The sequence below is a fragment of the Pongo pygmaeus genome, chromosome 23 (assembly GCF_028885625.2).
Source record: "Pongo pygmaeus isolate AG05252 chromosome 23, NHGRI_mPonPyg2-v2.0_pri, whole genome shotgun sequence".
Lineage (NCBI taxonomy): Eukaryota > Metazoa > Chordata > Mammalia > Primates > Hominidae > Pongo > Pongo pygmaeus.
This window is the reverse complement of record NC_085931.1, coordinates 35,760,869-35,785,219: the sequence shown is the minus strand read 5'-3', so window position 1 is coordinate 35,785,219 and position 24,351 is coordinate 35,760,869. Positions and strand designations below refer to the sequence as shown.

General features: G+C 48.5%; 1 protein-coding gene across 3 annotated transcripts in view; it reads right to left on the bottom strand.

Annotated features, from left to right (window-relative positions):
• SGSM1 (small G protein signaling modulator 1) overlaps window positions 1-24,351 on the bottom strand; it is a 119,609-nt gene that overhangs the window by 44,759 nt on the left and 50,499 nt on the right. For 2 of the 3 annotated variants that reach the window (XM_054469775.2, XM_063662920.1), the window contains 7 exons: window positions 21,948-22,072; window positions 14,854-14,921; window positions 13,472-13,635; window positions 13,156-13,288; window positions 7,450-7,614; window positions 5,324-5,462; window positions 2,532-2,596 (listed from right to left, as the gene is read on the bottom strand). In XM_054469775.2, the coding sequence (XP_054325750.2) occupies window positions 2,532-2,596; window positions 5,324-5,462; window positions 7,450-7,614; window positions 13,156-13,288; window positions 13,472-13,635; window positions 14,854-14,921; window positions 21,948-22,072 (859 nt within the window). The remainder of the gene's footprint in view (window positions 1-2,531; window positions 2,597-5,323; window positions 5,463-7,449; window positions 7,615-13,155; window positions 13,289-13,471; window positions 13,636-14,853; window positions 14,922-21,947; window positions 22,073-24,351) is intronic. The other variant, XM_054469769.2, reaches the window with a different exon arrangement.

The following is a 24,351-nucleotide window of genomic DNA, read 5'->3' as shown; positions in this document are numbered from 1 at the left end:
CGTCTCAAAAAACTAAAATAAAAGTAGAAATTTTAAATTTAAATTAAAAAAAATACAAAAATTGAAGCTGGATTAAAAAGGTCCCCCTAAGTCAGTAACCAGGGAGATGTTGAAAGGGCATCAAGTTTGCTTTCAAAGATGGCCCTGCCTTCTTAAAGCATGTCCACCAACATGCCACCCCTTATCTGGTCCACGCTGGCACCTGGAGGGTGTTAGGTAAAGTGTCTCAGCAAATGGCAGCCTGTGCTGTTTGCTCCGGCTGTGCCCCTTCCTTCTGGCTCTCCAAGACTATTTCATCCTCAATTCTCAGAGAGAACCCTGGACCTTCTGGAAACTGCAGACTAAACTTTAACAAAAGAGACAATCATAGTGATGATGATGAGGAGGAGGATGATGATGATGACGATGATATAATAGCGAACACACAACACACGCTGCATGGCAAGGAACTGTTCCTAGAGTTGCATAACTTTTTCATTTTTATTTTTTTTTGAGATGGAGTCTCGCTCTGTCACCCAGGCTGGAGTGCAGTGGCGCGACCTCAGCTCACTGCAAGCTCCGCCTCCCAGGTTCACACCATTCTCCTGCCTCAGCCTCCCGAGTAGCTGGGATTACAGGCACCCGCCACCATGCCCGACTAATGTTTTGTATTTTTAGTAGAGACGGGGTTTCACCATGTTAGCCAGGATGGTTTCAATCTCCTGACCTCGTGATCTGCCCGCCTCAGCCTCCTAAAGTGCTAGGATTACAGGCGTGAGCCACCATGCCCGGCCCAGAGTTGCATAACTTAACTCATCCCATTCTCCCCACAACCCTAGGAATTAGTTACTATTATTATCTCCATCTTTTTTTTTTTTTGAGATGGAGTCTTGCTTTGTCACCCAGGCTGGAGTGCAATGGCACAGTCTTGCTCACTGCAACCTCTGCCTCCCGGGTTGAAGCAATTCTCCTGCCTCAGCCTCCCAAGTAGCTGAGACTACAGGCATGTGCCACCATGCCTGGCCAATTTTTTTTGTATTTTTAGTAGAGACGGGGTTTCACCATGTTGGCCAGGCTGCTCTCAAACTCCTGATCTCAGGCAATCCACCCGCCTCGGCCTCCCAAAGTGCTGGGATTACAGGCGTGAGCCACCACTCCCGCCCATTATTTCCATCTTATAGATGGGGTAAACTGAGGTACAAACTGGTTATGTCACTTGCCCAAGTTGCATCGCTGGGATCTGAAACCAGGCCACCTCGCTCCAGAACTCAGGTTCTCAGTCACCGTTAGGGATGAGCCACATTGTCCAAAGACATTGCTCCAGACCCATCTCGACCCCCACCCCTTCCTGCTTCCATTTGGGTCCATTAATACTTGCCCAATGCCTGCTTCATGCCAGGTCCTGCATTAGGCACTGCGGATGGGTGGCAACAGAACAGATAAAACATCTGTCCTAGTGAAGTCACACTCTCCCTGCCTCTCCAGGCACTCAGGGTGTGAGCTCCACTGTTGTTTCACGGGCCCACGCAGGTTGTATTAAGATGTTTCTAGAATCCCTGAAAATACACACACGTTCTATCTTCCCCATCTAGGCTGTGAGGCTGGGGAAATAAAACCGAAAAACCAAGATGGCAGAGAGAGACATGGTGGCTCATGCCTGTAATCCCAGCACTTTGGGAGGCTGAGGTGGGTGGATCACCTGAGGTCAGGAGTTAGAGACCAGCCTGGCCAACATGGTGAAACCCCATCTCTACTAAAAACAGAAAAATTAGCTGGGTGTGGTGGCGGGTGCCTGTAATCCCAGCTACTCAGGAGGCTAAGGCAGGAGAATGGCGTGAACCCAGGAGGTGGAGCTTGCAGTGAGCTGAGATCAAGCCACTGCACTCCAGCCTGGGTGACAGAGCAAGACTCTGTCTCAAAAAAAAAAAAAAAAACAGACAGCAGAGAGGAAAACACAAAGCTTTTAGAGTCAAGACAGGCCACGGTTTGAGTCTCAGCTCTACTGCTTGTTAGCTGTGTGACCTTAGGCAAGTCATCTTGCCTCTCTGTGCCTTAGTGTCTTCATCTGTTAAATGGGAATAATCAGAATACAAGTATTACGAATTTAATATTTAAGTTTTGGGAGAGGGATAAGGTCACCTTACTCTTTCTGCTGCTTCTGCCCACGAGAGAAGGAAACTGACATTTATTGAGCACCTACAACATGCAATACTAGGTCCTGGGGCTTTCTACGTGGTCCTCATTCAATCCTAAAAACAAATCCTCCACTGTAGCACCTGGGGATGCAGTGGTGATTAAACCAAACCTCTGTCCCCAGGGGACCCCACTGTCTACTGTCCTCTCTCAGGACCCAGAGGTAAAATTTAACCCGTCAGTAGACAAGAAAACTGAGGCTCAGAGAAGTTCATGTAACGTCACTGAAACCAGACATCTAGGGAATAGAGGAGGAGAGGTTCAAACTCCAGAGCCAATATCTCTTGATATTGCTGGCATACAGCAGGCACCAATAGCTGCTCCACAGAGACACGCTGGCAATGAAGCCCTATACGTACATCCATAGAAGGCTCTGGAGAGGATCTGGTACTTCATATTGTCACAGAGAAGTTTCAGGGGAGCCCTGCAGGTGGAGAAAGAGGGAGATGCTTAGAATAGATCCAAACACAGCCCAGATTTTCTGGAGAGGATAACCATGTGTTCTCTCTAGAGGGCAGATTAAAATCAGCCAGTCAGGGGGACTGTAGGGAGGGCTGCTATTACCTCTACCTGTACAGCATCATTGCCTCTTCTGCTACCAGCCCCCTGATTTTCCCCTGAGAAATCACACTCTCCACAACTCTCTGTCTGTGTGGTTTGTATAGGGACGACTGCTCACTACAGGACTCAGGTTGGAGTCATAGTGATTGGGGCAGAGATGGTCATGTGGCCCAACCTGAGCCAATGAGAATTAGCCCTGGGACTTTTGTTGGAATTACTAGGTACCGGACACTTTTCTGAATGGGTTTCTAAGCCAGTGGGATATAGGGCAGTGGCTGCTGGGAGCCATTTTTGCCAGTGCATAGGAAGCGCCTGTCTGAGGATGGAACCATCATAGAGGCAAGCAGAGCCAAGAGCTGAAGAAACAAAAGATTCCTATTTCGATCATCTGTATTCAGCCATGCTTGAAGCCACTGTGCCTCTCAGCTTCTCAGTTATGCCAACAAATGTCCTTTTTTACTTGAACCAGTTTGAAGTGGGTGTCTATCACTTGCAGAAAGAGTTCTGATTTGTAAAGTGATCCAGCTGAACCAAGCTGAGCCAAAGTGGGATTCAGAGTCTGGCTGATTGCTAAGGAGGTGATGCCTCAAAGCTTCTCCTTGCGTGGGAATTTTTGGGAACTTTTTCGGCTGAAAGAGGTGAGAGGAGTCAGATTCTAGCATTGTTGGAGAAATCCAGGACTGCTGAAGGGAGTGTTGTACACTCTCGTAGAGGATAGAATGGAAGAATATCTGCATATTTGTTCTCAGGACATCCCAGGAGACATCCAGAAAAACAGGTAGACTGGGACAGGGCAGAAGGAGCATAGCTGAAGTCCTCCACTTAGGCACGTGGAGGCAGTTAGGTACATTAAACAGTAAAGAGTTCCCCTTTGTGCCCTCAGGTTGATGAGGCTCAGACTTGCTCAGATTACATCAGAATAGGATCACATCAACAGCTTTCCCACTGTAGACTTCGCTTTCTGCAAGGTAGTGAGCTCTCCATCACTCCAAGTGTGTAAGCAGATGCTACAACAGGGGAGGGGGCAATGGGTTATAGCAGCCTTTCTCACTGGTCCACGGACCATCAGCCCAAGAATTACTTGGAGTTTCTCCAACACGTGGATTCCTGGGCTCCGCACATACCTATTCAGTCAGGACCTCTAGGAGGTAGTCCAGGAACTGATATGTTTTGCCACCTAGCCCAGGTGATTCTAATGCACGATAAGACAATCTCCCGGCGGGGCGCGGTGGCTCATGCCTGTAATCCCAGTGCTTTGGGAGGCCAAGGCGGGTGGATCACTTGAGGTCAGGAGTTCGAGAGCAGCCTGGCCAGCACAGTGAAACCCCATCTCTACTAAAAACACAAAAACTAGCCAGGAATGGTGGCACATGACTGTAGTCCCAGCTACTCAGGAGGCTGAGGCAGAAGAATTGCTTAAACCCGGGAGGCGGAGGTTGAAGTGAGCCGAGATCACACCATTGCACTCCAGCCTGGGTGACAGAAAGAGACTCAGTCTCAAATATAAAAAAAAAATCTCCAGTAATATTAGCACTTCTCAAACTTTAAAGTATACACATGGTCTTGAAACCATGTTAAATACAGGTTCTGATTCAGGAAGTTTGGGATGACAGACTCAGAATTTGCCCAGGTGCTGATGCTGGTTCATGGACCACACCCTGAGGAACCAGGGGATTGGATGACTTCAAAAATTTGATGCCAGCCCCCACCCCTTATATCCTATGGCTGATGACTGGACCACCCACTAGGACAGAAGCCCCGCAAGAACAAAAGGGTTCTACTCTCTCAGGCCAGGCCAGGTTGGACCAGGGGAAAACAAAACCAGTCTCATGAATTGGCTGAACAGTTTCAAAGAGACAAAGGATCTATGGGCAAATAGGAGATGAGCTTGAGATTTAACTTTATACAATAAAACAGTAAGTGTCATTTACTGAACAGTACCATGTGCAGGTGCCACATTCTGGCCACTTTGAACCATTACCTGAGCTGGTCCTTACCACAGCCATATAAAGTAAGAACTGGCATTTCCACTGTGTGGAGGTGCAAACTGAGATGTTGTTGTCGTTAAATAATATTTCTGGGATTATTTTGCCTTCTAGGTGTATGGTAGGGCTGCACTTGCTGTCCCCTTGTGGATGGGGCCAATGGGCTGTGAGTGGATATGACATGTGCTGCTTTTGGGCAGAGCCTTTTTATCGTGGGTTCCAACCTCTGCAGAGCTACCTTTCCCTGTCATTGTAACTGGCAACATTCAAGATGGTAGCTGCTCCATCACCCAGGCCCTTTAGTGTGGAAAAAACAGCCACCAGCTGACCCATGTTAGAAACACAGCACACATGATAAATAAACTTTTGTTGTAAAAAAGCCACTGAGGTTTTAGGACTGTTTGTTACTGCAGCATAACCTTGTTTATCCTGACTATTACATGTAACCTCTAACAGCTAGGATTTCATGGCCAGGATTTAACCTATATCTGCCTGAGTCCACAGGTTATGCTCACTCTGAATTCAGTGCAGGGTAAGACATGGGCATCTATAGATCTCTGGTACATCCTTCAGCTCCCTCCATCTGCAGCTCAAGCCCCTCATACCTCTCATGGTTGCAGCCATTGGTCGAGCTACCATCAGCCAAGCCACTCTGTGAACAGGATGAACAGGAGGACTTCCGGGGACTGGGTTGCCACAGGGATGGGAGGTTGCTTACGGAGACGTCCATCAGATCCTGGGGCACTGTGATGGATAGAAGGAGGGGCAGAAGAATCACCCTGGTTAAACCTATGTGGGTCACAGAAATCTCACAAGCAGCTCACCCGCCCCAGCCAGCAGAGATAGGAAAAGACCCTGAAGGTGACAGTAGGAAACAGCAGCCCTAATCATCCTTGAGTCTGCCTGATCCAATGAAAGCCACCACCAAAATCTGGGGCAGAACTGATGACAGCCAAAGAGAGAAGAAGAGGACACAGAGAGCCAAGAGCCAAGAAACCAGGCCCAATCCCAGAGCAGGAGGCCAAGCCTCGCCACGTTGTCACTTAGTCATGCCCACAGGATGCTGCAGGAGGGAAGGGGAGCCTGCTGGGTGATTTTGGAGAAGAGACAGGCCTCATGGGTGAGATGGAAGGGAGCCTGACTCAATAGATGAGGCAGGGCACCCAAGTGCCAGGGACCCAGTGAAGCCCCTGCGGATGAAGAGGGCACCTGCGCTGTCCATGGTCCTGAGGCTAAAGCTGCTCCAGCAAGTGGGTCTCAAACACATTAGCGACTCCCTAAAATCACGTGGGAAGCTTGTTAAAAAGCAATACGCCTGCCGCACACTCCTGGCCTACTCAACTAAATCCTGGAGACAGAGCTCTCAAATCTGTATTTCTAAAGCAATTTTGATACAGCAGGTACATTCGACAGACTCTGATTTCCTAACTTTTGAACACTGGTGGTTCCTGACCAGCCACTCTCAGGATACAGCACTCATAGCTTCCTTTACTTATTTTTCTTTCTCAGCTACATAAAAACTGCAGAGTCTACAAAACCACCTAACAAACATACTGGGGACATATGCATTACCATTTCTATAGTCAACTTCCTGGCCTCTTGGTAGTCCTAGACAGGTGCAAAAGCTTTATTTTCTTTTTCTTTTTTTCTTTTTTCTTTCTTTTTTTTTTTGTTTTTTGTTTTTTGAGATGGAGTCTCACTCTATTGCCCAGGCTGGAGTGCAGTGGCACGGTCTCGGCTCACTGCAAGCTCCGCCTCCTGGGTTCATGCCATTCTTTTATTTTCTTTAAAACAGGGATCCATAAACTTTTTCTGTAAAGGGACAGCTAGTAAATACTTCAGCGTTTGTAAGCCATTTGGTCTCTGTCATAAGCACTTGACTCTGTTGTTGTAGTGCAAAAGTAACCATAAACAAAATGTAAAAAAGGAAGCATGCACATGTTCTAATAAAATAAATAAAACTTTATTTATAAATACCAAAATGTGAATGTCATATCATTTTCATGTCACAAAATATTACTCTCCTTTTGGCTTTTTTGGATCATTTAAAAATTGAAAAAACATTCTTAGCTCATAGGCTGGTATAGAATGGGGCCGAATTTAGCCCATGAATCTTAGTTTTCTAATCCCTGCTGTAGGAAGTGAAGAGAGTTACACACTTTTTTTCCCACATGTCATGGTCCCCACAGGACAACTGGTAACACCCTGACTCTTTCCTTGGGCCCCAAGGTAAGGGAGAGTTGTGGAACTGGTCCTCTTGCCATCAGAGCTCCGTAGCTGACAAGGTCAGCCCCTACCCACTGACAGAAGAGGAAGCTGCCTATACGACATAGTTCTTGCAGCCACCAAATGTGGCTTGTTACACTATTCTTCCCCATGTAAACTCACCCATGAGCTAGCCAAGAGCAGTAAGCCCCTGTAAAATGTTCTAGAAAAAAAGCCCCAGTTCTTAGCCAATCTCAGGGATGCACTGACCAGTTTAGCCCAAGCATGGCAACCATGCCTTCCTCCATCTCAGCCTCTCACACTCACATCCATGCAGACATCACCAATTGATCCCTTCACTACTGAACCTACAACACTGCAAGCTGCCTTCCATAGGGTGGAGGCTGGACAGCAGGAGGGCATCAATCTCTCTGCCTCCATCTCCCTTGGGACCAGGACTCAAATGACAACATGGCAGAGGTGGCTGGCACCCAGTCCCTGGGGAAGGGGAGATCCCAGACATTACTGGGGGGCTGCTCCTTCAGACTCGGCGTGGGGAGAGTAGTGTCCCATCTGGCTCGCTCCCACTGACTCCCTCTGGCCACCACCAGCATGGACCGGCCTGCAGGAACCATCATCCAGGCGGGGCCCACAGAGACGGAGGAAGTGCTGCCCAAGAGGTCGGGGGCAACTTGAGACATAAAACAAAAAGAACCAGTGAGGCAGGGGTTCTGAGGTGGGCAGGACACTGAGACAGCTGGAAGAGTCAGTTTCTGGGGGCTCCAACCCTCCCCCTGCCCAGCTCCACACAGCTCCCACATACACTGTGTTCAATTAGAAGAAAGAATGCTGATTTTTATAAAGTGGCTACTATGTGCTGAGTGTCAGGCTAGGCAGTTTACGACCAGAGCAAACCTAAGGAAACCAGTTATTGTTCTTCGCGACCCTGTGAGGGATGCATCCTCCCTCTTCTATTTTGCAGAAGAAGAAACTGAGGCTCAGAATGATGGCATGATTTAATCACCCAAAGCCCTGCCAGGCAGTAACAGACGTATCTAGTCTTTTTGATTGAAGTCCCTCTCCTCTTTCCACTAACGACGGCTGTCCCTACTGAGTACAGTACTATAATCAACCCCTTTTACAGATTAGAAAACTGAGGCATGGAGAGTTTAAGCAACATGCCCAAGACCACCCAGCTAATGAGGAGAGGAGCCAAGATCCCAACCCAGGGGATTTGACTTTTTTTTTTTTCTGAGGCAGGGTCTTGTTTTGTCATCCAGGCTGATGTACAGTGGCACAAACGTGGCTCACTGCAGCCCTGATCTCCCAGGCTCAAGTGATCCTCCATCCTCAGTCTCCTGAGTAGCTGGGACTACAGGCATGCGCAGCACGGCCAGCTAATGTTTTAAAATTTTTTGCAGAGATGGGGTTTCGCCGTGTTGCCCAGGCTGATCTCGAATTCCTGGGCTCAAGCCATCCTCCCGCCTCAGACTCCCAAATTGCTGGGATTACAGGCATGAGCCAGTGTGCCTGGCCTGAGGACTTGACTCTGATCCTACTCTTTCTCCCTCAGCTGTTTCTCATAGGCACTTGTCTCTCCACACCATCTGTTCTCAAAACAGGGCAATCCTGTCGAAGTTTGGAGACACTTTGGGTTTTCACGCCTTGGGGATTAATTAAGTGCTACTGTCATCTAGTAGCTGGAGGCCAGGGATGCTGCTCAACATCGTAGAATACACAAGGCAACCCCCACACAAGGAATTATTCAGCCCTAAATGTCAACAGTGCTGAGGCTGAGAAACCCCATGCTAGACCAGCACTATCCAATAGAAACACAATCAAGAGGCTGGGAGGTGGCTCACACCTGCAATCCCAGGACTTTAGGAACCTGAGGTGGATGAATTGCTTGAGCCCAGGAGTTCCAAGTCCAGCCTAGGCAACATGGCAAAACCCCATCTCTACAAAAAATCCAAAAAAAAGTAGCCAGGTATGGTGGCTTGTGCCTGTGATTCCAGCTACCCAGGAGGCTGAGGTGGAAGGATCGATTGAGCCCAGAAGGTCGAGGCTGCAGTAAGCCATGATCACACCACTGCACTCCAGCCTGGGCAACAGAGTGAGACCCTGCCTCAAAAAAAAATTACAATTGAGCCACATATGTAATTTAAAAAAAAATTCTTTTTTTTTTTGAGATGGAGTCTCACTCTGTTGCCCAGGCTGAAGTGCAATGGCACGATCTCAGCTCACCACAACCTCTGACTCCCAGGTTCAAGCAATTCTCCTGCCTCAGCCTCCCGAGTAGCTGGGACTACAGGCACGTGCCACCACGCCCGGCTAGTTTTTTGTATTTTTAGTAGAGATGGGGTTTCACCATGTTAGCCAGGATGGTCTCGATCTCCTGACCTCGTCATCTGCCTGCCTCGGCCCCCCAAGTGCTAGGATTACAGGCGTGAGCCACCGGGCCTGGCATAATTCAAAAATGTTAGTAGCCACATTAAAAGGTTAAAAGAACAGATGAAATCAATTTTGTTATTTGGAATTGATATATATTCCAATATATTTTGTCTAACCTAATCTATCCAAAATGTTACTATTTTAACATCTAATCAATATAAAATTATTGAGCTTTTTTTTTTTTTTTTAACAAAGTCTGAAAATCCGGTGTGTGTTTTACACTTCCAGCACATCCCCATTTGCCCTGGAGATGTTTCAGGAGCCCAGGAGCCACATGTAGCCCATGGCTACCCTGCTAGACAGTACAGAGACAATCTCAGAAGCAGAGGGGTCTGAAAATGCCCTTATCTGATGTGAACCTGTCTACATATTTTGGAACTTGTCCTTGCCTCCCCAGAGCACAAGGGGCAGGCAAAGAACCCAGTGGAGACAGGGCTGATGAGACACTAAGAGGCAGCTTAGAAACATCTGCGGTCACATCTCCCCTCCCACAGGGTGAAATCCTTTATATTTAAGGCATATATCTGCAAATTTCTTCTGTTAAGAGCCTGACAGTAAACACTTTCAACTTTGTGGGCCATATGATCTCTGTCACAACGATTCACCTCTGCTGCTGTGGCATGAAAACAGCCATAGATGATATATAAATGAATGGATGTGGCTGTGTTCCAATAAAACTTTATTTACAAAAACACCGGCCGAATTTGGCCCATGAAAAGGGGTTTGTTGACTTCTGATATAGGCACTCTTTCAGAAAGAACTTCATACCTCTCACAGATGGAAACCTTTCACAGATGGAAACCATAACATGACTGTTTTTGTTAAGCCTGTGCGGCTCAAGCCCCGGAAAATCAACCAAGGATGCGGTTACCATTTCCATGTGGGTTGAAGTTGACCTTGAGAATGAAGGCAGTGAAACCACAATGCCCTCTCCCTGCCAGTCAAAACGATGTGCATGGAGTGGTGGTTAGAGGCACAGGCTCTGGAGCCAGACCTCCTGCGTTCAAATCCCAGCCATGACAAGAATTAGTTGTGTGATCCTGGACTAGTTGCTTGACCCTTCTGTGCATCAGTTTCCTCCTTGCAAAATGGGGGATGGTGATGACAACCAGGGAGGGCTATGGTGAGGATGGAATGAGTTAAGATAGGGACAGCGGGACAGCAGACAGAAGTGTGCCTGGCACACAGTGGCACTCAAGACACAATACCTACTATTGCTTACTGAGCATCTGCCAAGCGTCAGGCCCCATGTCAGGTCACCAGGTGTTTTAGGAATGATCTTGCTGATTCCTCGGAATATGCTGCTGGTGGGGACTGCTGTTACCCCATTCTACAGAGAAGGAAGTGAGGCCTGCGGAGGACAGGTCACTTAATCACACCGCAGTGGCAGAGCTGAATACAGTGATGCATTCTTTTCTCTAAACCAATGGTTCTCAAGCAGGGGCAATTTTGCCACCCTCCAGAGGACACCTGGCAATGTCTAGAGACATATCTGGTTGCCACAACTTAGAGCAAAGTAAGTTTGCTACTTGGCATCTAGTGGGTGCTCAACATCCCACAATGCACAGGACCACCTCCTACAGCAAAGAATTATTCCATCCCAAATGACAGTAACGCTAAGGTTCAGATGTCCAATTCTAGATAAACTGAATTAGTTGGGGGTTTCCTCAAGGGCAGACAAGGATCCAAGTGCAAGTTCCAAAGGCACATCAGTAAGGGAGAGGCAAATTGAGACAAAGGAAGAAAAGGGGAGGGAGTAAAGGGTTAGTTGCCAAGCAAGTTACCAATAGAGGTAATTGTGCTTAATCTCCCATGGAAGCTCTGGGAGGCTGTGCAGAACATGTATGTCAGTTTGCCTCACAAAGGGAGAGGGAGCTGGGACATTGATACACTAACTCCTATCAGCCATGAGCTGAGGGCTGCTCCAGGGAGGCACTGGTTCCCCCATGCTTCCAATATGCCCCATCCCTGGCCAGAAGGGACTCTTGTGGCCAGAGAAAACCCTCAGGCAAAGAGATACTGAGGCAGGGAGCTGCAGCTGGTAGCTGAACAGCATGCACAGAATGGGAAATGCTGAGGGTGTGGGTGAGCACAGCCAGTGTCTGTTCCACTGGCCTTCATCAAGCCACAGGAGGATGACATGGAGAATCTCCAAATAAATTAAACACCCAGCACTCTGCCTAGCTCCCAGCGGGAGTGTACACACTGCCTGCTGGATGAGAAGCTGTGGAGTTTCCTGGGAAGGCAACTATAGGGGATCCGGCCCTCTCTGATAACTGGCTCTCAAGGGGAACTCTTAAAGAATGTTGGTCTTCACAGGTCTTGCCAAGTTCATGGGCAACACAACAGACGCTGGCTCGGCATCCCAGGGGATTTCACCCTCATACATGGAGTCTTTTCAGCCTTGGGGCCCACAACAGCCTTGGTGTCCGGCCAGGATAGTGGGCGCCTGGTTCCATGGAGTGGCTGGGAGGCCCTGATCTAAGGCAGGAACAGACATGGTCATGAACACTTCAGGACACTGTAGCGCTTAAGGGGTTCCAGCCTTGTCCAGGAGGACATCTGCTCTCAAAAGAGCCTCTCACTGCCCAGCACGTGGCTGCTTCAGCAAAGGGAGGCTCAGAGCCATTATCCTCGGATGGGAACATGAAGGCTGCTGCATGTTAAATAAAATGAAGTGAACAGGAAGAACCTACCACTCAATACTGATTTGTTTAACAGACACCCATACAATGCTTCATAAATGCCAGGCCCTCTTCTATGTACTTTTCAAATCTTAATTCACTGAATCCTCACAATAGCCCCACAATGGTGATGCGCTTACTAGTAAGAACTTCCATTTGCTACGCATCTGTGTCACGGCAGGCACCGTGCAACCTGCTTGAATTCACCCCCATCTCAAGTGCCAGTGCCTGGTGCTCTGCTTCACCTCTACAGGTGTAAATTTTGACTACAACTTACTGAGGGCCTGCTGTGTGCAAGGCCTTACTCCATGGCATCTCACTGAATCTTTATAATAAGGGGAAGTAGAATATTAACAACAACAACATTTGAGTGTTCTGTATGTGTGAAATGCCTTATCTCATTTACAAAATATTTTAATTTGCATTTATTTTGAGACAGGCCTTCACTTTGTTGCCCAGGCTGGAGTGCAATGACACAATCACCGCTTACTGCAGCCTGGACCTCCCCAGGCTCAGGTGATCCTCCCACCTCAGCCTCCCAAATAGCTGGGACCACAGACGCATGCTACCACACCTGGCTAATTTTTGTATTTTTTGTAGAGACAGGGTTTCGCCATGTTGCCCAGGCTGGTCTTAAACTCCTGGGCTCAGGCAATCCAAAGTGCTCCCTCCCAAATTTCGGTCTCCCAAAGTGCCAGGATTACGGGTGTGAGCCACCATGCCCGGCTGCCTTACCTCGTTTAATCCCCGGAATGACTATGAAACTGGTGCTATGAACACGCCCATTTTACAGATGAGGAAACTGAGGCACAGAGGGCTGAGATGACTTGCCCAAGTTCAGCCAGGATTCCAGAGCCTATGCCATTGCCACTACCCCAGGCCATCTCTCCTAGTGGCAACTTTATTAGACAAGTAGAGGGTGGTTATTGTTCTTATTTGGGGGGAAACTGAGGCTGCCAAGAAACTGACTTTCTGTTTCCAGATCCTCCTGTTAGCCCCAGAATCCAGACCTGTCATCTTCTAGTTTCAAACACCTGGAGTCATTTTCAGGATCAGTTAGCAGGTGACTCCCCAGGGCCCGGGACAGGGCAGCTCACCGAATTCTGACTGCATGCCAGGGTAGATGATCCTGAACACATAATCCGTGGCCTCGTCATCGTCTTTGTCTGAAGATGTGGACTCGGCAGAACCCTGAGGGCTTCGCTTGCGCAGTTTAGGAAACACTTTGCCCTGCAAAAACATGTCCCAAAACAAGGTCCTTGGGACACACCTGTCCCCACAACTTGCTTAGTCTGAGGGTATCAGCGGGGAGCGCATGAGGCCACATAGCCACATAAGGGCACACAGGCAAAAACCACCACCCTCTGTGACCAGCCTCCACCCCAGCCTCCCTGGGTCCCCAAGATCACTCACCTTACCCCTCTGGGACCACAGTGGCGGGTCCAACTGCCCATGTGGGAGCAGCCCATTCTCCAGGCATGAGAGGAACTGCAGGAGGTGCCCACCCTTGGGGAAGCGGAAGGGCGGCCTCTGGATCCCGTCCTGGCTGACCAATACCACTGTCCCGCCGCTGTCCACTGCCGCCACCACCAGCCAGAGAAGACCCAGTGGGAAGTCACTATGAGGCACGGGGACAGCCCCTTCCTGCAAACACATCTCCCAGGGGTGCCAAGCCAGACCCAGGGATCCTGCTCTGAGGCTCTGGGAAAGGCCTGGGCAAAGGTCAGGAGTAGTTTTTACCTCCCCTGAGTCTCTCTCATCTCATCCACCATCCACCTCTGACTGGGGACTACAGGACAAAGTCAAGAAGAACCAAGGTGACCTCCCTGACATTAACCACCAAAGGAAAAAGACACCCCCTAGCACCCTACGTTCCTCAGGAATCCTTTACAAATCTACCTGACCTATTTTTGTATGGAGGCCTTCAGACTTCCCCTGTCTCGGGGCAGTAGCTGACTCTGGCTAGCGTGTATTGAGCACTTACTGAATACAAGCACAGCATGTTAGAGGCACTGTCTTATTGAAATACTCACAATATCCCTAAGAGTCCTATCTATTATTGCCTATTTTACAAATAGTAAAACCAAAGCTCAGAGAGGTTAAGTAACTTCTCCAAGGTCACACAGCTGATCAATGGCAGAGTCTGGGTCTGAATCCAGGTCTGTCTCACGAAAAGGCTTAAATCACTGTGTTTTGTTCCTTGGTGAGGCACGGACCATTTGCTTTCTAAAGCAGGATGGCCCTCTGCTTACTCTGACTGTACTTTCTTCTGGCTTTAAAGAAGTACTGCAGTTATTGATCCCAATCTTCAGAGCACTGACTTTGGAGTCACAAAAAGCTGGGTCCAGTCCCGGCTCTGGAGCTTCCAGCGTGTGTGCCCTTATACTAAGCTGCTTCCTCTCCTCCAAAATGGAAATGATGTCACCCTGTCAGTGGGTGGTTGTGATGATTGAATAACGGGCATGTGAGTGCTTAGAACTGTGCTTAGCACATTATCACTGCTTAATAAGTGTCAGCAGCTAACGCCATAGCCATAGGTGGATTTCACGCTGAGCCCTTAACATACATCATTTCATCTTCACAACTACCCCATGAGAGGGTCCTGTTATAATTCCCATGTTACAGATGGGGAAAGTGAGGCACAGAGAGGTGAGGTCGCTTGCCTAAGGTTGCACAGGTAATATGGTGTGTCCACCATATCATTCTCTCATGATACTAATGAATAGGCAGGGATGGAGACAGGCAGGGCATCCAAGAGGAACATGCAGCCCCCTTCCTGTCCCCACAATCCCTACCTTGCTGGTGGCAGTGCAGGTAGACAATCTCCTCCAAGCGGATGGTCATGGCATAGTCCCAGTAGACGCTGGAAGCGGAGGGAGGGTCAGGCTTGCAGGACTTCTGCCTACCCCACTGTGCGGAGGGGCTCAGAGGCCAGCAGACCACACCAAGGAGCTCCTCCACCTTCCCATTAGGTCCCCAGCATCTGTGTCCCAGCCTGCCCAGACTCTATCTCCCCTTTTACTGGTCTCAGAACCCCAATTTTCCGAGGTTACCATCCTCCCCACCCCCAGTCCATATGGGAGGTGAGGTCGACCCCACCCACTCTCCACCCTCGGAATCCAGGAATGGCCACCTGACCCAGGCCTGTCCAATCAACCTGTCCCACTGTTCCGGCCATAGTGTTCAGTGCAGGACTGTCTCCTGACTCTGGCAGAACCAATGAGACTCAATTATTAGATTTCCATTTGAATGACTGGGAAAGAGATGCCCCATCCTGTCTGGAGAGTAGTGGTAAGGGCAGAAGTCTGAAGATGGAAGCGACTATGCCTGAGAATGGCATCAAAAGACAGGAAGACAGAGCAAAGAGATGGAAAGAGTGCAGGTCCTGTCATTCAAGTCCCTGGATCCATCCATGCCTGAAGCTACTGCCCCTAGAGTTTTCAGTTCATATGGGCCAGTGCTTAAGTCAGCTTGAATTTGGTTTTCTCTAACTGGCATCTAGGAGTCTTGACTAACTCACATCCTAACTCCAGGCCACTATGTGTCCATGCGTAGGAGTTAGAATAGCCACTCAATAGCTTCACAGGTTCCCAGCAGTGTGACTTGAGGGTTTCTCTGAGCCTCAGTTTCCTCATCTATAAAATGGGGGCTAGAATAACACCCACCCCATTGCGTTGCTGTGAGGATTAAATAGAATCAAGTATTTGAAGGGCTCAACACAGAGCTGATACATTAAGAAGTGCGTACCTGGGAAGTGGTCCCTATGATTATTTAAGTGTTTCCATTTCCAGCTCAAAGCCTTGCTGCTGTCCTGAAACAAATAGCTTTTCTCATCAGAACACACTGGGAGGTGGAGGCCACAGGAACTTGGGCTTTGTGGTGCCCATGGAAATGCACCACTCACATCTCCTTCAGAAGACCTTGATGAGGGGAGCACAGCGGATTAACTTCAGAGGCCACTCCCTGGATCTATCACCACATTTGCACTGAAGCCATGCTTCCCTTAGGCTGCTCGCAGCCAGGACCTAGCAGGCCGGGGTACTAATGCCGCCCATTCCTGTGAGACAAGGAACTCCTCTAACAGTCAACGGTCCACCGGAGACTTCCAACTGACCTGGCCAAATGTTCTTAGAGCCGTGCTGTGTCTCAGACTCCTTCTGCCCAACCTTCCTTCCTTCCTCCTCTCCCTCCCCGCATGGCGGTCTGAAGGCTCTCCCTGTCCGCTCCTGCCCCTCCCTTAACCTGCACGGGTGTGTCCCCAATAAATCTCTGCTGGTCCAATCCTGTCTTGGTGCCTTGCTTCTTGGAGGACCCAAACTAACATAGGCTTCAAGGTCAGGCAGCATTCAAACCCCACTTCCACCAGAGACCTTAGCCAGTTCCTACCTCAGTTTCTGGCCCTCAGTTTCCCTAGCTGTGAAACGAGAAAAGTGGAATAGGCTCAGAGAAACCCTCAAGTCACACTGCTGGGGACCTTTTCTCTTTGAAAGCCCTTCCTGCCCTGGCCTGTACCAGAATCAGCCTCACCAGAGTTCATGGAAGTAAATGTCCTTCGAGGACAGTCAAGAACACAAGGGCAGCAGCCTCTGTTGAGCCCCTCCCATACCCAGTCTAGCCAGGGTGTCCTCTCTGGGCTCCCACAGCCCTGTGTGCCCATCACGCTGGGTTGCAACCACCTGTCCTCTCCTCTGGTTCCTCAAAGGTGCTGAACACCTGCAGAACGGTTCTGCTTTGTTCACTTCTCTGTGATGCTCAGAGAATGTTCACAGTGCATAGTGAATGCTGAGCACTGGAAATGCCCAGTGAACAAAGCCACCACCAGCCATCAGCAAGGAGGAGCTCTGTGGCCATAGTCTCTTTGGATCCATGAAGATGACACCAACAGCCCTCATGACTGAGAGCCCTGTCCAGGTGCTGGGCTCCCAGCTAAGGGTTTTCCATGCACTTGCGTTACATAAATTCTCCGTATATGCTTATTCAGAGGTTCCCTTACTACATTCCCATCTTACAGATAAATAATCTGAGGCTCAAGGAAGTGGAGTTGATTGTCTCAGGCCACAGAGCTAGGAAGGAGCAAGGGCTGTTTCTGGTTTTCATTTGCATGTTTTAGCAGCTTTACTGAGGTATAATTTACACACCATAGAATTTACTCACTGTAAGTGTACAGTTTGATGAGTAAATGTAGATTTAGGCAACCATCATCACAAGCCAGTTTTAGAACATTTTTACCACCCCCAAAAGATTCCTCTTGCCTGTTTGCGATCAGTCTTCCTTCTCACCCACAGCCCTAGGCAACCAACAATCTGCTTTCTGACTCCACAGATGTGCCTTTTTCTGGACATTTCACCTAAATGGAATCCTACAACATGCGCACTTCGTGGCTGGCTTCTTTCCTGTGGTATAAGGCTTTTGAAGTTCATCCATATTGTAATGTCCACTGGTGATTTATCCCTTTTTATAGACAAGTAATATTCTGTTGCATGGATGGACCACAAATGTCTACATCCATTCTTCAGTTGATGGGCATCCGGGTTGTTTCCGGTCTTGGAGTCTTGGGCTATTACGAATAATGCTGTTATAAGCATTTGTGTATAAGTTTTTGTGTGGGCATAAGTTATCATTTCTCTTGGGTAGATCCCTATAAGCAGAATTGCTGGGTCACACGGTAAGGGGATGTTACAAGAAACTGCCAAGTTGGTCTGTAAATTGGTTGTCCGCCAGCAGGGTAGGAGGGTTCCACTGCTGCTCCACACAGTAGGGTTGAGATTGGAGGCAAGTCCAACTTGACTTCAGAACCCCAATATCCAGCTTTTTCATGACATTTTCTCTGTAACATTGGAATACCCAGCTAGTGAGTAAGGATCGTGGCTGTGCAAGAGTGAGGCTGGTCGTGAAAAGAAAAAAGAGCTCTGGCCAGGCATGGTGGCTCACGCCTGTAATCCCAACACTGTGGGAGGCTGAGATGGATGGATCCCCTGAGGTCAGGAGTTCGAGACCAGCTTGACCAACATGGAGAAACCCCGTCTCTACTAAAAATACAAAATTAGTCAGGCATGGTGTCACATGCCTGTAATCCCAGCTACTCGGGAGGCTGAGGCAGGAAAATCGCTTGAACCTGGGAGGTGGAGGTTGCGGCAAGCTGAGATCATGCCATTGCACTCCAGCCTGGGCCACAAGAGCGAAACTCCATCTCAAAAAAAAAAAGAAAGAAAGAAAAAAAGAGTTCCTGCACAAGCTCAGACAAAAACCACCCCACTTCATTGCTTTTTGGTCCCCCAAGGGATGCTGGAGCTCCTGGGGCAAACCCCTTCCCCACACACCAACTCCCACATTTCTGACTCCTGCCATTTATCTTCCATTGAGCCTCAGGTTCTGGTGAGAATAACAAGGATAGACAGGAGTTCACGGCCCAGGGCTAGAGATGCCCCAGCTCCTGGGCAGTGACCTTAGAAGTTCTGATTCATCCGGAACTCAGTATCAAAGCGCCTACGATGGCCGGGCACGATGGCTCACGCCTGTAATCCCAGCACTTTAGGAGGCGGAGGCGGGTGGATCACGAGGTCAAGAGATTGAGACCATCCTGGCCAACATGGTGAAACCCCGTCTCTACTAAAAATAGAAAAAAATTAGCCGGGCATGGTGGTGGGCACCTGTAGTCCCAGCTACCCGAGAGGCTGAGGCAGGAGAATCACTTGAACCCAGGAGGCAGAGGTTGCAGTGAGCCGAGATTGTGCCATTGTACTCTAGTTTGGCGACAGAGCGAGACTCCATCTCAAGAAAACAAAACCAAAGCACCTACGAGGTGCCTGTTCACCAACAGGGAAAGATGACACAGAAACACAGGTCCCCGATTATCTGTGCTGGGGCGGGGCTTGGCAATCATCGGATCCAATGCTTTTCCCAAAACATTAGCATCAGGTTTCTGGCCCACACAACCCTGGGCTGAAGTCCAAGCAACAAACAGGGTCCTCGCGCTGTTAAAGCTTTGACGTTGGGTGCAAGACACTTCAATGTTTAAGAAGCCCCTGCAGACCCCCTGGGAATGCCTTGAATTCTAAGGAGACCATATCTCGTCCTACTTCCCCACTTGATAAAAAGGGAACTCTGAGGCTCACTGATTTGGAGTGACATACCCCAGGTCACCCAGCAAGGTGAGGGTGGAGCAAAGGCTTGGTCCCATAGCGTATGTCCATCCATCTCCTTGCTCATTCATTATCTTCCAGTAGAATGTAAGCTCTGAGAAGGTAAAAATTTTCCCCTCCTTTCCTACAACTGCTGTCTCCCTTACATCTAGCACAGTGGCTGGCACAGAGTAGGGGCTCCGTAAACATCCAGTGAATGAATTCAGGTCCCCTGACTTCCCTGCTTCATTTCACAAAGCGGATCTGAGCACCTACTATGTACTACAACCTGTGGCAGGTGCTGGGGATAAGAAGCGAACAAGACAGGACCCTTACCTTTAAGGCACTGAGGTCTCGAGGGCAAGATGGTAGGTACACAGGCACAGATCGACTGTGTGACTACAATCTTCTAAATGCTACAATGGAGATTCAGGGCTTGTGTGATCTGGACTCAGCAGGGAGGTCAAAGAAGGCTTTAGACCAAGGTTTAAGATAAAGAGACCCAGAGCACCCCTGGGACCCCTCCCCTATTCTTCCATGGTCGCCTGATTAGAAACTCTAGACTCTGGGAAGCCGAGGTGGGAGACTCGCTTGAAGCCAGAAGTACAAGACCAGCCTGGGTGACAAAACGAGACACCATCTCCATATAAAATGAAATAGAAATTAAAAAAAATAAAAATAACCTTGAGAGGCGGCCAAGATGGGCAGATCATTCGAGGTCAGGAGTTCGAGACCAGCCTGGCCAACACGATGAAACCCCATCTCTAACAAAAATACAAAAATTAGCTGGGTGTGGTGGCAAGTCCCTGTAATCCCAGCTACTCAGGAGGCTGAGGTGGGAGAATCGCTTGAACCCAGGAGGCAGAGGTTGCAGTGAGTCGAGAACATGCCACTGCATTCCAGCCTGGGTGACAGAGCGAGACAGTGTCTCAAAAAAACGAATAAATAAATAAACTAAAATATAAATAAATAAAATTAATACGTTTAAAGAGAGAGAGAGAGACTGCAGGGTCTAGTTGGAGCTGAATTATTGTGCCCAGCACAGGACCAATTGTCCTGCCCACTGACCAGCTCTGAGGACAGATGGTGACTCCTGCACAGGAAGTAATGAGCTTAGAGAACACTTCTTTTTTTTTTTTGAGACAGAGTCTTGCCCTGTCATCCAGGCTGGAGTGCAGTGGCGCAATCTCGGCTCACTGCAACCTCTGCCTCCCAGGTTCAGGCAATTCTCTGCCTCAGCCTCCTGAGTAACTGGGATTACAGGTGCCCGCCACCATGCCCAGCTAAGTTTTGTATATTTAGTAGAGACAGGGTTTCACCATGTTGGCCAGGCTGGTCTTGAACTCCTGACCTCGTGATCCACCCACCTCAGCCTCCCAAAATGCTGGGATTACAGGTGTGAGCCACTGCGCCCAGCCTAGAGAACACTTTACATCACTCCAAGGCCTGATGTTTCCTGAAAACAGTCTTTATTTTTTTAGAGATACACATTAAAATATTTACAGATGAAATCATATAATGTCTGCATGTTGCTTCAGAATTATATATACTGTATATACATTATATATACAATATATAGTATATATATACTATATATGATATATATTATATAGAATATATACTATATACAGTATATATTTTATATATATATTTTTCATATATATATATATTTTATATATATATATATATAATATATATATATATTTTTTTTAAGACAGAGTCTCGCTCTGTCGCCCAGCCTGCAGTGCAGTGGTGTGATCTCAGCTCACTGCAACCTCTGCCTCCCGGGTTCAAGCAATTCTCCTGCCTCACCCTCCCGAATAGCTGGGACTACAGGCGTGTGCCACCATGCCCGGCTAATTTTTGTATTTTTAGTAGAGATGGGGTTTCACCATGTTGGCCAGGCTGGTCTTGAACTCCTGTCCTCATGATCCACCTGCCTCAGCCTCCCAAAGCGTTGGGATTACAGGTGTCAGCCACCATACCCGGCCCAGAATAATATTACTGGGGAGAAGGGGATGAGTTCATGGCCACGAGGGCAGGGTGATGGGTACCTGAGCTCTGTCTATCTTTAGGTTAAAAATTCTTCATTGTAAAAAGTTTTTTTAGGAAAGCAATAAAATGTAAAATAAGATTCGATGTGGACTTGGAGCAGGAAAAACCACTGCTTCTCCTCCCCACCAGCAGCCAATCCTCCTCAAGCTGAAATATTTGAACCAGCCACACCTCTGCGCCATGGCTTTCTTTGTTCCTCCTTAAGTCTTCCCTAATTGGGCTGGAACCCAGGCATTGCAGCGGGAAATCCCCTGTCCCAGCATTTCTTTCAAGCGTGACTCAAAAGCCTTTGCTGGGTCTTATAAATCACAGGATTTTGCAGCAGATGCAGCCCTGGACCAGATGCTCGCTAACACCTCCTGCCTTCCCTTATTGAGTGATGGGAGAGAGAAGACAGAGACTGAAGAATATTTGCCATTTGCAGGCTTAGGAGATCTCTATAAAGATTTCTCCCTCTGGATGGTTTTGTCCAGGGCATTGCCAACTCCCAAGCCCTAAGACTCTTCCAGTTGGTTTCCGGATTCTCTCGAGCCTTTGAGTTTCCCAGGAGGCCACAGCTGCAGGGAGGCTGAGCCAAGTGGCCCTAACAACCAGGCAGAGGAGCGGGCAGAAGCAGGGGCGAGATACAAGCCTCCCCTCCCCCGGGGAGGAACTTCCTTGTGCCAAGGGGAGTGGAGGGACCCAAAGGACACATAGCAGACCCAGTGCCCTACCTCTTCTCATAGTCCAGGTCCCCCACAGACCCGTTCATCAGCTGGTTAGGCGTCCACTTCAAGGTCATGACGTCAGCCGTCTGGTGCAGGGACAGGTACCCTGGCACAGCCTCCATGTCGTCCCTCTGCAGAGAGAGGAGGACTCAGGTCTGGCCATGGTGCTGGAGTCGCTGTGGACATAGGTCCTGGCCCGTTTGACTCAAGAACACATAATCAGAACTAAGAGGTTGGGTTAATCCCTTCAAGGCCCTGGCCATGTGGAAGACTCTAAAGCCTCCTTCCAGATGGCCATGCTAAGCAAAGCCATTTGCAGCCAGCCTCCCAGATGGGTTCCACATCATCCAGCTGTGAAAGCCTCCCACCCCCATCACTTTCACACTCTGACTTCCTCCTGAGCTCCAGGGTCCCTGACCCCAGGTTCCTTCAGAACCAGGAAGGAGGCTCTGCCCCACTGAAAATCACGCTTTTCAAAACAGAAGGCATTTATCTTGGCCAGGCTTAAGGGAGAAAGAGATGGCAGTTGAGCTCTAGGGCCCTTCCTAGAGACAATACTCAGAGACCTCCTACCAAAAACCACCCCACACTCCCCGCCCAGTAGCCGGTCCCTTTTCTCCCCTAGATTTACCTACAGGAATTCTCACCGGCTTTGTTTTATCCCAGGTGAGTGTGTGGGGAGGGTGATGTCACCACCCCTCCATCAAATTCACCCTAACATTTACTGAGCACCAAGTGTGTCCCAAGCATGGCTCAGCCTTCACACGCACTGTCTTGATTTAACCACATGCACCTATAACCCCAAGGGAGGAGCAGTGCAGTATTTCATTGATCCAAAGACACACAACTTGATTGTTGAAGTTTTTATGTACCTGAAATGGGGGCGGGTCTTCTAATCACAACTGTGACGTGGCTGCTCTGCCTGGTCTTGCACAGACTCAGCCACAGCTGTTCAAAGCATCGTCACTTCAATTAAGTTTTGGGCATGTTTGTTATTTCACATGTGAAATGTAGGTGCTATTTTACGTGTCTTCAAAAAGATTTGACTGCGATTCAGCTTTGAATTGGAAACCTGCTGTGCACATAGGAAGGCTGGGAACAGAGCGGTAGAGTGCCTGTGTGATGCTGGGAAGGCAGGCACGTATTCATCCCTGCAGGGAAGCCCACAAGCCTAGATTGTCTTTCTTCTTCTTCTTCTTTTTTTTTTTTTGAGATGGAGTCTCGCTCTGTTGCCAAGGCTGGAGGGCAGCGGCAGGATCTCAGCTCACTGCAACGTCTGCTTCCCGGGTTCACGTGATTCTTCTGCCTCAACTTCCCGAGTAGCGGGGATTACAGGCACCTGCCACCATGCCTAGCTAATTTTTGTATTTTTTTTAGTAGAGATAGGGTTTTAGTAGAGATAGGGTTTTGCCATGTTGGCCAGGCTAGTCTCAAACTCCTGATCTCAGGTAATCCACCTGCCTTGGTCTCCCAAAGTCCTAGCATTACAGGCATGAGCCACCGTGCCTGGCCAAGATTTTCTTGTAAAGCAACCAAATACTTTACAGGAAGTAAGAACCATCACAGGCTGGGCGCAGTGGCTCATGCCTACATCTCAGAGGTTTGGGAGGCTGAGGTGGGAGAATTACCTGAGCCCAGGAGTTTTAGATCAGCCTGGGCAACATAGCGAGACCCCATCTCTACAAAACATAATTTAAAAATTAGCCAGGCATGGTGGTACACACCTGTAGTCCTAGCTACTCAGGAGGCTGAGGTGGGAGGACTGCTTGAGCCCAGGAGTTTGAGGCTGTAGTGAGCCATGATCACACCACTGCACTCCAGCCTGGGTGACAGTGAGACCTTGTCTCCAAAAAACAAAAAACAAAAAACATCCCCGAGATGAGAGTGGACATTCTTGCAAGAAATGCTGCACTTCCTGTGTTCCTGGATCAGGGACCACCAAACATTTTGTGTAAAGGGACAAATAGGAAATATTGTTTGGTTTTGTAAGCTACACAAGTTCAGTTGCAACCACTCAACTCTGCCAGCAAGGCCTGAAAGCAGTCATAGGCTGTAGCTGTGTCCCAATAAAACTTTATTTGCAAAAACAAGTAGAGGCACAGATGATTGTCAACTCCTTCTCTTGATGGAACAGAAAACAATGTGTGGAAAAATGAGGGCACTGATGACTCTAAGTCAAAAAGTGATACAGAAGATGGAACTCTGAACTGGAAGAAGTTTGAAGAATATCTTAATTAATGTATTTCAATGATATTTTCCCTGTGTGTTACTTATAAAAGTGATATAGATTAAAAAACAAAACAAAACTACATCCACGTAAGTTTCAAAGACCTCTTTCAAAAAGCGTAAGCTAAAATTTCTAAGTAGCAAATAAAACAAAACAAAACAAAAACACTGTATATAATCTAAA